The sequence below is a fragment of the Alosa pseudoharengus genome, unplaced genomic scaffold, assembly GCF_046254945.1.
Source record: "Alosa pseudoharengus isolate Yale_2024_CS ecotype anadromous, Long Island Sound unplaced genomic scaffold, YU_APseudo_1.1 YU_APseudo_1.1_scf_7, whole genome shotgun sequence".
Taxonomy (NCBI): domain Eukaryota; kingdom Metazoa; phylum Chordata; class Actinopteri; order Clupeiformes; family Clupeidae; genus Alosa; species Alosa pseudoharengus.
This window is the reverse complement of record NW_027468859.1, coordinates 38274649-38287203: the sequence shown is the minus strand read 5'-3', so window position 1 is coordinate 38287203 and position 12555 is coordinate 38274649. Positions and strand designations below refer to the sequence as shown.

The 12555-nt window shown below is 41.1% G+C and overlaps 1 protein-coding gene across 1 annotated transcript; it reads left to right on the top strand.

The window, feature by feature from the left end:
- Positions 1–993: 993 nt before the first annotated feature.
- LOC143109331 (bifunctional protein GlmU-like) lies at positions 994–12053 on the top strand. Its single transcript, XM_076271985.1, has 3 exons — positions 994–1061; positions 6305–6490; positions 10823–12053. Exons 1-3 carry the CDS (start codon positions 1059–1061, stop codon positions 11075–11077), a joined length of 444 nt encoding a protein of 147 aa, XP_076128100.1. The 5' UTR covers positions 994–1058; the 3' UTR covers positions 11078–12053.
- The last annotated feature ends 502 nt before the right edge of the window (positions 12054–12555 follow it).

The window sequence follows — 12555 nt, the reverse complement described above, 5'->3', positions numbered from 1 at the left end:
GCAACCCTCCGGTTACGAGTCCGAAGCGCTAACCAGTAGGCCACGGCTGCCCCAAAATACTAGTCATACAATCATCCAAATTCCCATGGCGATATTTTGTTCCTTTGAACACAGCTGGTTGGAGCCTTGGGCAACTATTTAAGCCTAATGACCCAACTATTCCATTGGGCAATCAATGAATTAGGCTAAATGTGAAACCATAGCCTAATTATTTGATACATTATTGCTAGTCTCAGTTTCTTTTATCTCGTAATTTCTAATAGCCTACACCCTTTTTCGTTTTTCCTAACAGACTATCACAGCCAATATAAGATTTTAACATAAATAGTCCTGAGCAGCTATAAAACCCTACACTTTATTAGTTGATATAAGCCCACCTAAACCTCACAGGTGGTGGGACATTGGACTACGTGTTGTTTGCTCAGTAGGAAAGCTACCACTAGGTGGTGGAAGAGGCCAACAAATGGTTATGAGGTGCTGCGATCGTGTCATCTAATGTCATGATATGGGGAAATCTGGAGACTTGGGCCACATTTCCTGCAAACAATAATGGTTATGGATTTGGCAGACGCCTTTGTCCAAAGCGACACACAAATACAAAACAACATAATATTTAAAATTGAACAGGGAACAGATTAGAATGTTGGTCAAATATAATAAGGTGAAATAGTAATAATAAACAACAATATCAATTCAATCAATAGCCTAATAAAATAAGCAATGGAAATGAGGGGAAAAGCAATAATAAAACAATAATGTCCATTCAATCAATAATATAAAAACAATGACATGGTAAGACTACATTAAGGAGAATAATTAGACTAGAATAATAAATTAGACCTATTTCTGTCAGAAATCGTCTGTGGTTGATAATGTGAACGCGGAAACGTGACAGACGATATGACCTCCTTTAACACCAAAAACTTCTATAAGCTAAGCGAAACCATCCGGTTTTGAAATATATGGGACATAAATAAATAAATAAACGTGGTGGTACCACGTGCTTCTCACGTGGCAAGAAGTTGGCCTTCAAGAAGCACTGGAACAAACTTTGAAACATGGTAGGTGACTTCTTGTTAGATATGATTCGGCTATAGTTCATTGCACTGGGCAATGTAAATACAAGCCTACTGTTGAGCTGTAGGCTTATTCTAGGGTGAAAACGAGACCACTGCAAAAGTGTGCCCAATATCATGGAAAGATTTCAGATAGACACTACACAGATTCGTATCCTCTGCGTCCTGTCACTGGCTTTTATCGTTCGCCGAGAAGTTTTGGTTTTTGGGGCGACATTTGTAAAAATATCTTTTCAAGCCTGAAGTAAGTTCCGCGCTTTTGAAATGATTCAGAATCACGACTTTTCACCTCATCATCAACCTCAACAGTGGGCGGTTTGCCTTCGCCTTTTATTGTGGTCACGGTCAATTATATTTTCGTGTGGAGAAGTACACTTAAACCGTTCTCTTCTGTTTTGCCACGCACTAAATGTCACATTGCTTCAATCTCCTGTTAACATAAGTGTTTGTTTGTCGCTGTGAGAGGCGTTTTGAGGTGGTTGAGCTGGAAACGATGAAAGACAAGTAGTCTACTTACGCGGAAATTATTAATTGATGTGATTTAAAGCATGCAGCCATGCCTGTGTTGGCCTGTGTGGTTGCTGTCGAGAGGCAGGTTAAAATCACTTTGTTTATTCACAGTGAATGGAATTGTGTGTGCGTGTGTGTGTCCTCTTTGTCAGAGGGTTAATAGTCACTTTGTTTTGACTCAATAAAACAGTAAGCGTTTTGTGCATGATGTTATCGTGGATTACACATCAACAAACCCAGTAAAAGTGAAATGGTGCTTTATGAGAACTTCATGAGGACATGTATGCTGTGTGTCCATTTCTCATTCAGTAGGGCATCCACTGTTCGTCCGTACATGTTGGCCAGCATGTCGCCAAAGCCTGCTCCCCTAACTTCATGGCCATTGATCTCTAATCCAGGATTCCCCCCACTGGGTCAGTAGATTATTCCTTCTCCAGGGTGGGAGGAAGCTTTGAGGAAGCAATCAGGGGAGAAGGGGGCTGAGCCCATGTATTATAATAAACTACAAGCCAGGTGGTCCCAAAGACTGAGACCAAATATCGACATTTCCACTGAAGAAATGGCTGGGGACTCGCTGGAAGTGGTCACATCATGTCACTGCAACTAAACTGCCCTCACAGACATGTCATTAGTGTTGCCATTTATGTGTTTGGAATAATCTGTGTTAAACTGGCTGTCAGCAGTTGCTGAATCTGCTGTTGGTATCTAGTAACTACAGGATGTGAGGATTAAGTATGTTGTGGTGGACTCTGCTGCCATGCATGCATGTGGGCAGCTTTGTGAGAACAGAGAATGGACAAAATAATTGTAGCCATGCAAAAATGAACCCGACACCCCTGCTGTGTTGACTGGTCGTGTTCGCGGGTATTTGACCGTGATGATCTTGTTAGCGGTATGAATGGACCACCGTCTAAGCAAGTGTGCCTCTCTGTGCTCACCCCTTTGCCCATTTGCTTGCCAGGCAGGCCCAACACAGCAGACCAACAGTGACCAGTGGACTTCGAGGGGCACAGAGGGGCAACCTAAATGTGTAAACAGTGTGTGTGTGTGTGTGTGTGTGTGTGTGTGTGTGTGTGTGTGTGTGTGAGAGAGAGAGAGAGAGAGAGGAAAAGAAAGGGAGAGCACAGTCCTAACTAGCTGACCGGTTATAATTACCACAGTCTCCATGGGTTTGGGGTGGTGCGTGTGGGGATGGGGGGTGGGGGTCGTTCAATTGGAGTTTGAATGGGTGGATGGGTATACGGTCGTCCTGACAATGCCGCAGCTGGCCCGCAGCCCAGAGAGTGGCTCTGAAAAGGCGGACGGGCTGCTGCCGTCTCCGTCCCAATCCAGGTGGCCTGTGCCGGGCCCTTTCAGTGTCAGGAGTGCTTCGGAGGGAGAACTGAGGCAGATAAGGCTGGAGTTGTGTTTGGGGGGGTTGGGACTGGGAGAGAGGGCCCATTGAGGAGGGACAAGGGAGAGAATGAGAGCCTGATAAAAAAGATGAGCGGATAAGAGAGACGCCCTGAATGGAACCAGTGACCCGGCACCCAACAAACGCAAACAGGCCCCCTTTTTCACCAGACGGCCACCGCTGGTCACTCGCACACACATACACTCATAAACACACACACACAGTCTTTCTTTCACATACTCAACACTCGTCCTTAAACATGCCCTTCTGAGTACACTTTTGAAAACCTTGTGTGTTGAAAATACACTCTTCAAATGAAACCTGTTTGCTAAATATAGAATTACATCCAGCTATTGAAAATTGTGTTTATTTAACATTATTTGACAAATGCTCTTGAGAACTCATTCCCTCATGTTATTGAGGAACACAGCAAATACACTGAGCCATCTGATGCCATAAATTGATAGGATTGTACTCCTTACTCAATTTAAAATCCCATTAAATATTAGAGGGGCCAGACAATGGATCACCCCTTCTATGTTATCCATACATACTGTACGTATATCCATCCAGGTACATCTGTCCGTCCCGATCTTGAGAATGCTATATCTCAAGAACAGCACAAGGCATGCGCTTCAAATTTGGTATGGATGTTCAATTGGACTCAAAGATGAACCGATTATATTTTGGAGGTCAAAAGTCAAGGTCACTGTGACCTTGAAAGTCTTATGAGCTTGTGAATGCTATATCTCAAAAGTTCAAGGTCATCGTGACCACATGTATGTCCCATTCTTGTAAATGCAGTATCCCCAGAATGTCTGGAGTCATGTGCTTCAAATTGATTAGGAATATTTATTTGGACTCCAAGATTGAATGATTAAATTTGTAAAATAAAGAAAGCTATGTCTCCAGAAAGACTTGTGGCACATTCTTCAAATTTAGTACTGATGTTTACTTGGACTCTAAGATGAACTGATTCGATTCTGGAGGTCAGAGTAGAAGGTTACTATCTTTCTCCCACTTGTTAATGTGTTATCTCAAGAATGCATTGAGGCACATGCTTCAAATGTAGTACAAATGTTTACCTGGACCCTAAGACTAACTTGGACTCTAAGACTAACTAGGGTTGCAAAATTCCAGGAATTTTCAAAGTTGGAAACTTTCCATGGGAATTAACGGGAATATACGGGAATTAATGGGAAAAAACTGTGAATTTTTAATATGGCAAGTTAGTCTATAACAGGGAACTTAAATGTAGTGGACAAAACCCCATCTTGCAGTATAATATTAGTTAAAACAACCTGATTTAATGCAATTTCAATCAAATTTCTACCCTGCACATACGTCAATCCCATGCACACAGCAATCAGCATAGGCTACTAGACATAAAGGAAACCTATGGTGCGTTCATGTGCATGGGGAAAATAAATTCCCAGTGAAAATGTCATCTCATGTGGGAATAACTGGTGTGAAACTGGGGGAAGTTTGCAAACAGAGTTGCCCAGTTATGGGCTTGTCGTCACGTTTGTCCTCATTCAAATGTGTGTACGTCATTTTGCATAAACTGTAATGGGACGATTAATCTGTCTGATTAAGCTTGACAATTTATATATAACTTACATAATCTATAAGGTTTGGTTAGGGTGGTATGTTGTGTCATTATATTAGTTTTATTTATTTTACCATTTTCTGGGATTCTAACTGAACAAACTGATAGTCAGTCAATGTTCCAACCAATAGACCTCTGAAGTTCGCCTACAATAAAGAACCAAAACGGTCATCTTTGCCTATATAAGGAGTTCCGGTTGTTAATTGAAGCTAACTACCTATGGCAAGTTGCATTGCAAGTTAGCTCTGGGGTAGCAAAAATCTAAGTGTGCCACCTTCACATACTGGAGATCACAGTATCCACTCGAAGGCAGAGGACAAAAGTGTGTTCAGGAAAACATCTGCATTTCAGACTTTTTCATCCCCGCGAGAGTTTAACAGGTGCGATAATTCAAAATCCCCGTGTTATTTTCCCGGCAGATACCTGATGTCAAAGATGGCAGCTTTTTTGTAGGCGAACTTCAGAGGTTTATTGGATTTTGTTGTTGAGTGGCGTGGTGTATCTTGGGCAGTTCAGTGGTTTCAGTGTTGCTAGCTTAGCACGCTAGTAAACCATAGGCAGAGAATGGGATTCCCGCTAGAATGGTAGCTAGCTTTGTATGCTAAGCTAAGCGAAAATACGAACAAACAACTCATATTGCTTATTACGAAACAAAATGTTAATGTTTGTATATGAAACAGTAGGAATTACCAAAAAATCCCATCATTTCCTTTAATTCCATGAAAGTTTCCAATTTGGAATATTTCCAAAATTCCCCAGCGTAATTTCCCATGGAAAGTTTCCGGTGAGTTTCCGGAAATTTACCGAAAATGTTCGGCCCCTTTGCAACCCTAAGACTAACTGATTGGATTTTGGTGGCCAAAAGTCAAAGTTCAAGGTCACTGTGACCTTGAAAGACTCATTCTTGTGAATACTATGTCTCAAGAATGCCTTGAGGCACGTGTTTCAAATTTAGTACAAATGTTTACCTGGACTGATTGGATGGTGGGTCCATGATCACATGTATGTCCCATGCTCCCGATATCTCAAGAATACCTTGAGGCACGTTCTTAAATTTGGTATGAACATTCACTCGGACTAAAAGATCAACCAGTTAAATTGTATAGGTCAGGTGACACACAGCTGACTCAAATCAATTAGACTTATATGGCTACTTATATATCCCAATAACATATACACATTTAGTCATCACCTTACAAAGTGTAACAACCATCCAATTAGAACAAATTATCAAAAAAGAATCATGTGATTCCCAATCCCCACCAACATATTTTAAAAACATACCCCATATATCATTAACATTAACTTTCAGTTTAAAATACCCTTTCATTGAAATACAACATGTGACTGCAAACTAGTCTATGAAATCAAACATGTCCGACACCTCACAATGCACCTATAACACACTTCAAGTGGTTTATTATACTCCTTTCAACTTTAGAACATATGTATTACATGCCTCGCCACACAGATGTATGTTGGCAAAAAAAATCATGGCTGTGGTAACACAGTAATTTTAGTGTATTCTTGTTCAGCTAGTTTCTTCTTGATTTTGACATTACTGAAAAAAACTTATCACGGCCTTCTTTCACTTAATTTCCATCCTTACCCCTCTAATTCTCATCCTATTTCCTTCTCTCTCTCTCCCTTTCTCTCTCCCTCTCACCCCCCTCCCTGTGGCCTCTCTATCCCCCTATCCTGTCCTCCATGTCTCAGGCCGATGGAGGTTCATCCCTGCAGGTCTTCGCTCTGCGCCTGGCCCCTGGTGAGGAGCTGCTCTCCTCTCTGCTCTCGTTTGTGGAGGAGAGGAAACTCCGGGCCCCGTTCATCATCACCTGTGTGGGGAGCGTCACCAAGGCAACGCTCCGGCTGGCAAACGCCACCGCAGGGAATACCAATGAGGTGAATTTGCAACAGTTAGTGCAGGGGTGGGCAAACTTTTTGGCTCAAGGGCCACATTGGGTTTTGAAAATTGGGCGGCGGGCCGCACAACAACACCCCCCCCCCCACACACACACACACACACATAAAAAAAATACATTTTTTATAGCCTATAATTTAGTATGAAAAGTATTTCTTTTAAAATATTAATTGCTTAAACATACTGCTAATTTTATGCTGTTTAACAAATGTATAAATTGTGCACTGTCGCTTTAAGACAGTCGCTTTAATTCACGTTTATTTCTCAATGATCTTCTGACTGCTCCGCTATGGCTAGTGCTGTACCTACGGCTGGGCCATCACAGTTTTAAAAAGGTCAGTAGTGGGAACTACTGTTGCCTTCATGATTTCCTTTTAAAAGTTTCTTATAAGAAGAGATATCAATTATCAACATTGACAAGCCAGCTGGAACCTGCGGCTCTCTCTCCCTCTCGTGAGTGCAGACGCGTTCCCAATTAAATGGATCGCATAATGTTCACGTTAGATCTGCTGCAAAGGAGATAACTAAGAGTTAACTTAGTTTAACATGATCTCTATTTAACATGATGTTTTGACATTGACATTGTAAAAGTTCTCTAAGGAGAGTGAAAAGCAGTTTGCAGTAAAGCTAACCAACGTCGTCTCTATCGCAGGAAAAAAATAGCGAGCAGCCTGATAACCAAATGAAATGCGCAGGCCGGATGAAAGTGCTTGGCGGGCCGGATCCGGCCGTGGGCCGCAGTTTGCCCACCCCTGAGTTAGTGGTTTACTTGGGCAGTGCCACATGTGCCACTGGCTTCTGTAACTGTAGGGCAATTCCATGGAAAACTTGACCGCGTAGCGGTACAAAATATGACCGCCGCTCAGTCCTGCACATCCATTCCGCGAAAATAAATCATATTAATGAATTTGTCTCCATCTTCTACACCATCCCCCACTCTTGGAACTTTTGTGTATGCTTGTTTGGAATGTGTGTTTGCACACATTCCGCACACAAAGTAGCCTACTGGCGCTGCAAAGGTGAATAGATTTGTTTCTGGGCCAAAAAATCTGTAACATTGTTATAAAATCTCTAAACAATCACAAGTAGGGCAGTTCATCATTGCAACTGGACTGATGAAAGGTACACCTGTAGGCTACATTGTATTTGGGAAAAGCAGAAGGTAGCAGCATAATGTATTTATTTATTTATTATTAAACAAAACAATCCCTGTCAGTTCCATGCAGTTTTCAACAGCTATCAAGAAGAGGTCATGTCATGGATTTTTATGAATGTTTCTTCTTCTACATATGCATAAGTTTAGTCATCTAGTTCAAATGATATTCAGCTTTATTGTCAATGCACAAATTAAATACCAGTAGTCTAAAACAAAATGCCGTTTTACCCAGTGGTGCAAATAACTGACATGTCCAAAAGGGCCTTCATGAAATGCGTTGCGAGACTGTTCATACACATTTTAACGGGCAAATTTGAAGAGCTACTGTCCGTTATTGTTTGTGCAAATAATATGCTGATTCATGTTCCCTTGCATTTTGCAACCATGAGGTCCATGGTTAAGCTCAATCTTTTGACGCAATCTTTTGATTTTCACCCAGCCTAGTCCATAGGCGCCCGATAGAAATATTGTTTAATTTTGCGATTGAGATATCCACGCACTGGCGCCCCCCCTGCGACGTGTTCGCCCCCCGGTTTTAGAGCTATTCTAAATGCAAAAATGCATAGAGGGAGTTATGACAAAACCGTGACTGTTAACAAACTATAAGCTATATAAGGTAGGCCCTATGCTAGGCCTATTACACAACACAAATTGTCACTAGGCTATGCTGGCGACCCAAATAAAATCTCCTTTGGAACCAATGGCTTACACCTTACAGTATCAAGCTGCCACCTCATGGCGAAAAGTTAATCGTTTTGCATATCAGTAGGCTAGTAATACATTTCACGTAGCTGTGAATCACGGAAAGGGCGAATGAAGTGGACACTTCTAAATGGAACCCAACCCACTGTACAGTAGCTCAAGGTCTGTGGCTAAAGCAGCCATAATGAAAGCGTTATCATTGTTTGGATACTTCACACACACGTGTTTTTTAATCGCATAGACTACAACTAAGCTGGAATCAAAGCACATCGACTCCCCTCTCACACCCTAAACACGCACTTCGAACAAACAAAAAGCGCCTCAGTCTCACGGAAAAACTGTATCTGACCCGTGTAACGTTGGTACTAAATCATCCATCGCAAAGAATGATTTTTGTAGCACGTGCAACAAATATGTGTAGGTACAGCCCTGCCCTGAATACATCTCAACGTGCGCTCTAAAACATCTGGTTTAAATGGAGATGTAGATCATCACGGGTGCGTTAATAAATCTACATTGCGGCGAGTTGACACAAATTATTCACTTTGACGAATTTATGTAGTTTCAGTTACTTTACTTTGAGCCATGCTCTTCCTTACTTGAATCACCATTGAAAATAGAGGATTGAAGTAGCCTATATGGGTGTTTGGGAATGAACGTTGACTCAGATGCTTTTTGAGACCTTGAGCAGAAATGTCCCAGCCCGGTGTTTAGGGTGCATCATAGACAGGTTATCTTTCAGGTAGCCTATATATTTTCCATTAAAAAACCATCACATAGCGAACGTGTTGTGGCTAACTCATTTAGCTCCTGTTAGTAGCCTAGGTTATGGTCATAAGCAAATGAGATGACAGTCGAAAGATACAATTAGTGCTGTTATCGATTTGCTTGGTAGCCTATAAACGCATATGGTTTTCTACAAATACATCAATAATCAAATTGGCCTCCATCACTCAACCATGCTAACGGTAACATTATTTTACCTACGTTCTGCTATTGATAGGATTAACGTAGCCTACCTGCAGTAAAAAACAAGCATGTCCGATAAACATTCTCAGATTTATTTCGGCTTCAAGAGGAAATGGGAATTACATGTCATGCAGAAACCATCCTACCCTTAGACGTTCTCTGCGGTAAACTACTGTAGGTCTTGTCCTTGTAGGAAGCGTAGTGTCTTTCCAACCCACTTTAGATTAACTTCCAACAAAATTATGTCTCACTGCAACGATGCGCCATCTAGTGGACAAACGACTACTTGTCGCCAATACTGGAAATGCAGCCATGATGATGATGATGAATATTTATTTTGGCTTTCTTTTAATCCTACTGAATTTGTAATTATGTATCGGCCGTTCTAATACCGATAGTATGTGGGTGCCTGTGTGTGTGTGTGCATGTGTATATGTGTGCACCACCATCTAAAGGCCAATGAGTGTACAGTCACTAAATGTACACATAACTTAATTTTTTAGACCCCCCCATGGATGAAATTCGGGGGGCCCAGCGCGGAGGGGGAGTGGCCCCCGGGGACCAAACGAAATTTTTCCATAAAAGTCTAGTGGGGCTACATACCCACCAAATTTCATGTGCCCCGGTGTTTCGGTGCCCCGGGTATCGTTGACCAAAATTTCAGGAAGTAGATGACGGGGGAAAAAAAAAAAAAAAACTTTGACAATCCCTATATGACCGCCGCTAGCGTATGTTTTTTGTAACATCCATAATGCCAATAAAATGTGATGGTATGGTATGATGTGAATGATCACATTAATTTTGAGCATTTGCTTTTTGTTTGTCTTAAGAATGTACATGAGAAAAAATGCACAAAAAAATAATGTTATCATTCACATCATACAAATGCCAAGGCATTTCACTGGCGTTATGGATGTGACAAAAAGTAAATTTTCCGTGGAATTGCCCTGTACTCTATGTAGAAAAAAAGAAATGGGGTATTGGTGTATTGTACTCTATGTATTTTTTCCCCCAAGCCATACGGACAATGAATGCATAATTCCCCCCTCTTCATAAACTTTTTACATTTTATTTTATTTATTCCCCACCCCCATTCTGTTTTCTATCTTCTTACTTTTCTATTTTTTATTAAACTTTGCACAGCAGTCGCAATCCCCATTTCACTGCTTTTTGTTCCACAAATTATGCATGTGACAAATAAATTCTTGAATCTTGAATCTTGTAGAAAAAAAGAAATGGGGTATTGGTAATTGCTGGTGTACTGGTGAAAAGTGGGGGATGGTATTTGGCATGGGGTCAAAATCAAACGTAACATTGCCAGCATTTCAATAGAAACTGCTCAGCAGGATATATTCAGCTTTGCTAAGTCTCAAGTGCCTCCAAAACCCTTATTTTACATTCTGGGATGATGCCTTGTTGATGATTGTCTGCTTTGTCATTGTAAATGTTTTGTGTGTATGAGTCTGTGTTTCCTGCGTTATGTCAGGTGATTCAGCTGAACGAGCGCTTTGAGATTGTGTCTTTGGTGGGAACACTGAACAAGGAGGCTCATCTGCACATCTGCCTCGCTGATAAAGACGGGAAGACTGTCGGCGGTCACGTCCTCGGAGACCTGGAGGTGTTCACTACGGCCGAGGTGGTCATCGGAGAAGCGACCGACCTCCAGTTCAGCAGAGAGATGGATGCACACACTGGCTTCCCTGAGCTGGTCATTCATCCTCGCTATGAGAAAGCAGTTTAACTGCTGTGGCAGGTGACAATTACCAGTATCCTTGTTTTGTTGGTGTTTATAAACTAACTACAAACTGGGTGAATTCCTGTGTTTCTGCTCTTCATAAAATTGAACATTTATCAGTGTTCAGCAATTTCTTCACAGCTGAAAACCCTTTAAAATGAGTTTTTATTGGACAGACATTTCATATTAGGCTGTCAGGAGATGGGTATCTCTAAGAAATGTTCATGTTAAAATACTATACATGCACAGTATATATGAATGTACTCCATCAGTCTGTCCATTCCTCAAACACAAGGAGATGCTGTGTGGTGAAGGGCTAACGTACTAAGACCAAACTAACATCCCAAATATTTCTCAGATCTGTTTGAGTATGGATGAGGATATTTAGCTCCAAAACAGTCAGTAAGATCCACTTAAATACCGTCATTTTCTCAACTATTAGCTGTGGCTTATATATTGATTTAGCAAAATGTATTCAGCTATGAGGTTAATACACGGGGGCAGTTAATATGGTTTTGTCTTTTAATTTGCATAAAACACTGTCATGCGGCTAATACACAGGAAATTACTGCAGAATTAAAGCATGTTCTCTTTTTTCTGTTGTTTTCAATACATACCGTAATAGGGATAGTTACTGTAAGTCTGTTTGTTTCATTTCTCCTGAATAGACTGAATCTGTGAGAGTGATTGACAATACACTAAACAACAGTGATTTTAAAGTATTTGAAAATATATTATAAGTATGTTTTTTCATGAGTATGTAAATGGGTGAAGGATGTAATAGTAACTGATAGTTCCGGTCCTTGATTGTGATGGACTGAATCGCGTTCGATGCCGTAAAATCCAGCATAAACATACACCTTGACGCATACGCATTTCGTTCTATATTACTGCGCTACTATAACTTGAAACAATGTTGACGTTGCTTGGCAACCATTCAGATAGAGGAAATATATTTCTTGGCGGAACAATGATTATCTATGAATAAATTGTTACATGTCTTGTTGCAGTGTCTTTACTTTATGAAACTTTGCCAGGTATTTACAGTAACAGTTTTAGAAAAAGCAATAAGGCACTCAAGTCGGTAGGCTAACGCCCCTTAGCTGTTGTAAAATCAATGTAACCTACGGCCTCTCGGGGCTTATTGCTTAATTAGATTCTATAAGAATATGATACACTGTTTGATAATGTATAGTTTTATTTAACACACAATACTGTAGTATTGTTGTATTCCTGAGATGGAACTGCAGGCATTTTTTTGTGAAGAGATCAACACCAGGGAAACACTTTTCTGGAAACATGTCTGTGACACCTACGTCTTGTTTTTAAGTGATCTCGGTGTCCTCCCATCACACTAGTGCCAGTGGGACTCCTTCCCTCTGACCACCAATTGGCTTTTGACGATGATAAATGATGAAAGTCTGGCGGGTCTGTGGAACAGCTGGGAGGCCCCATTTGTTGTGACCTCCTCCAACCCTACTGTA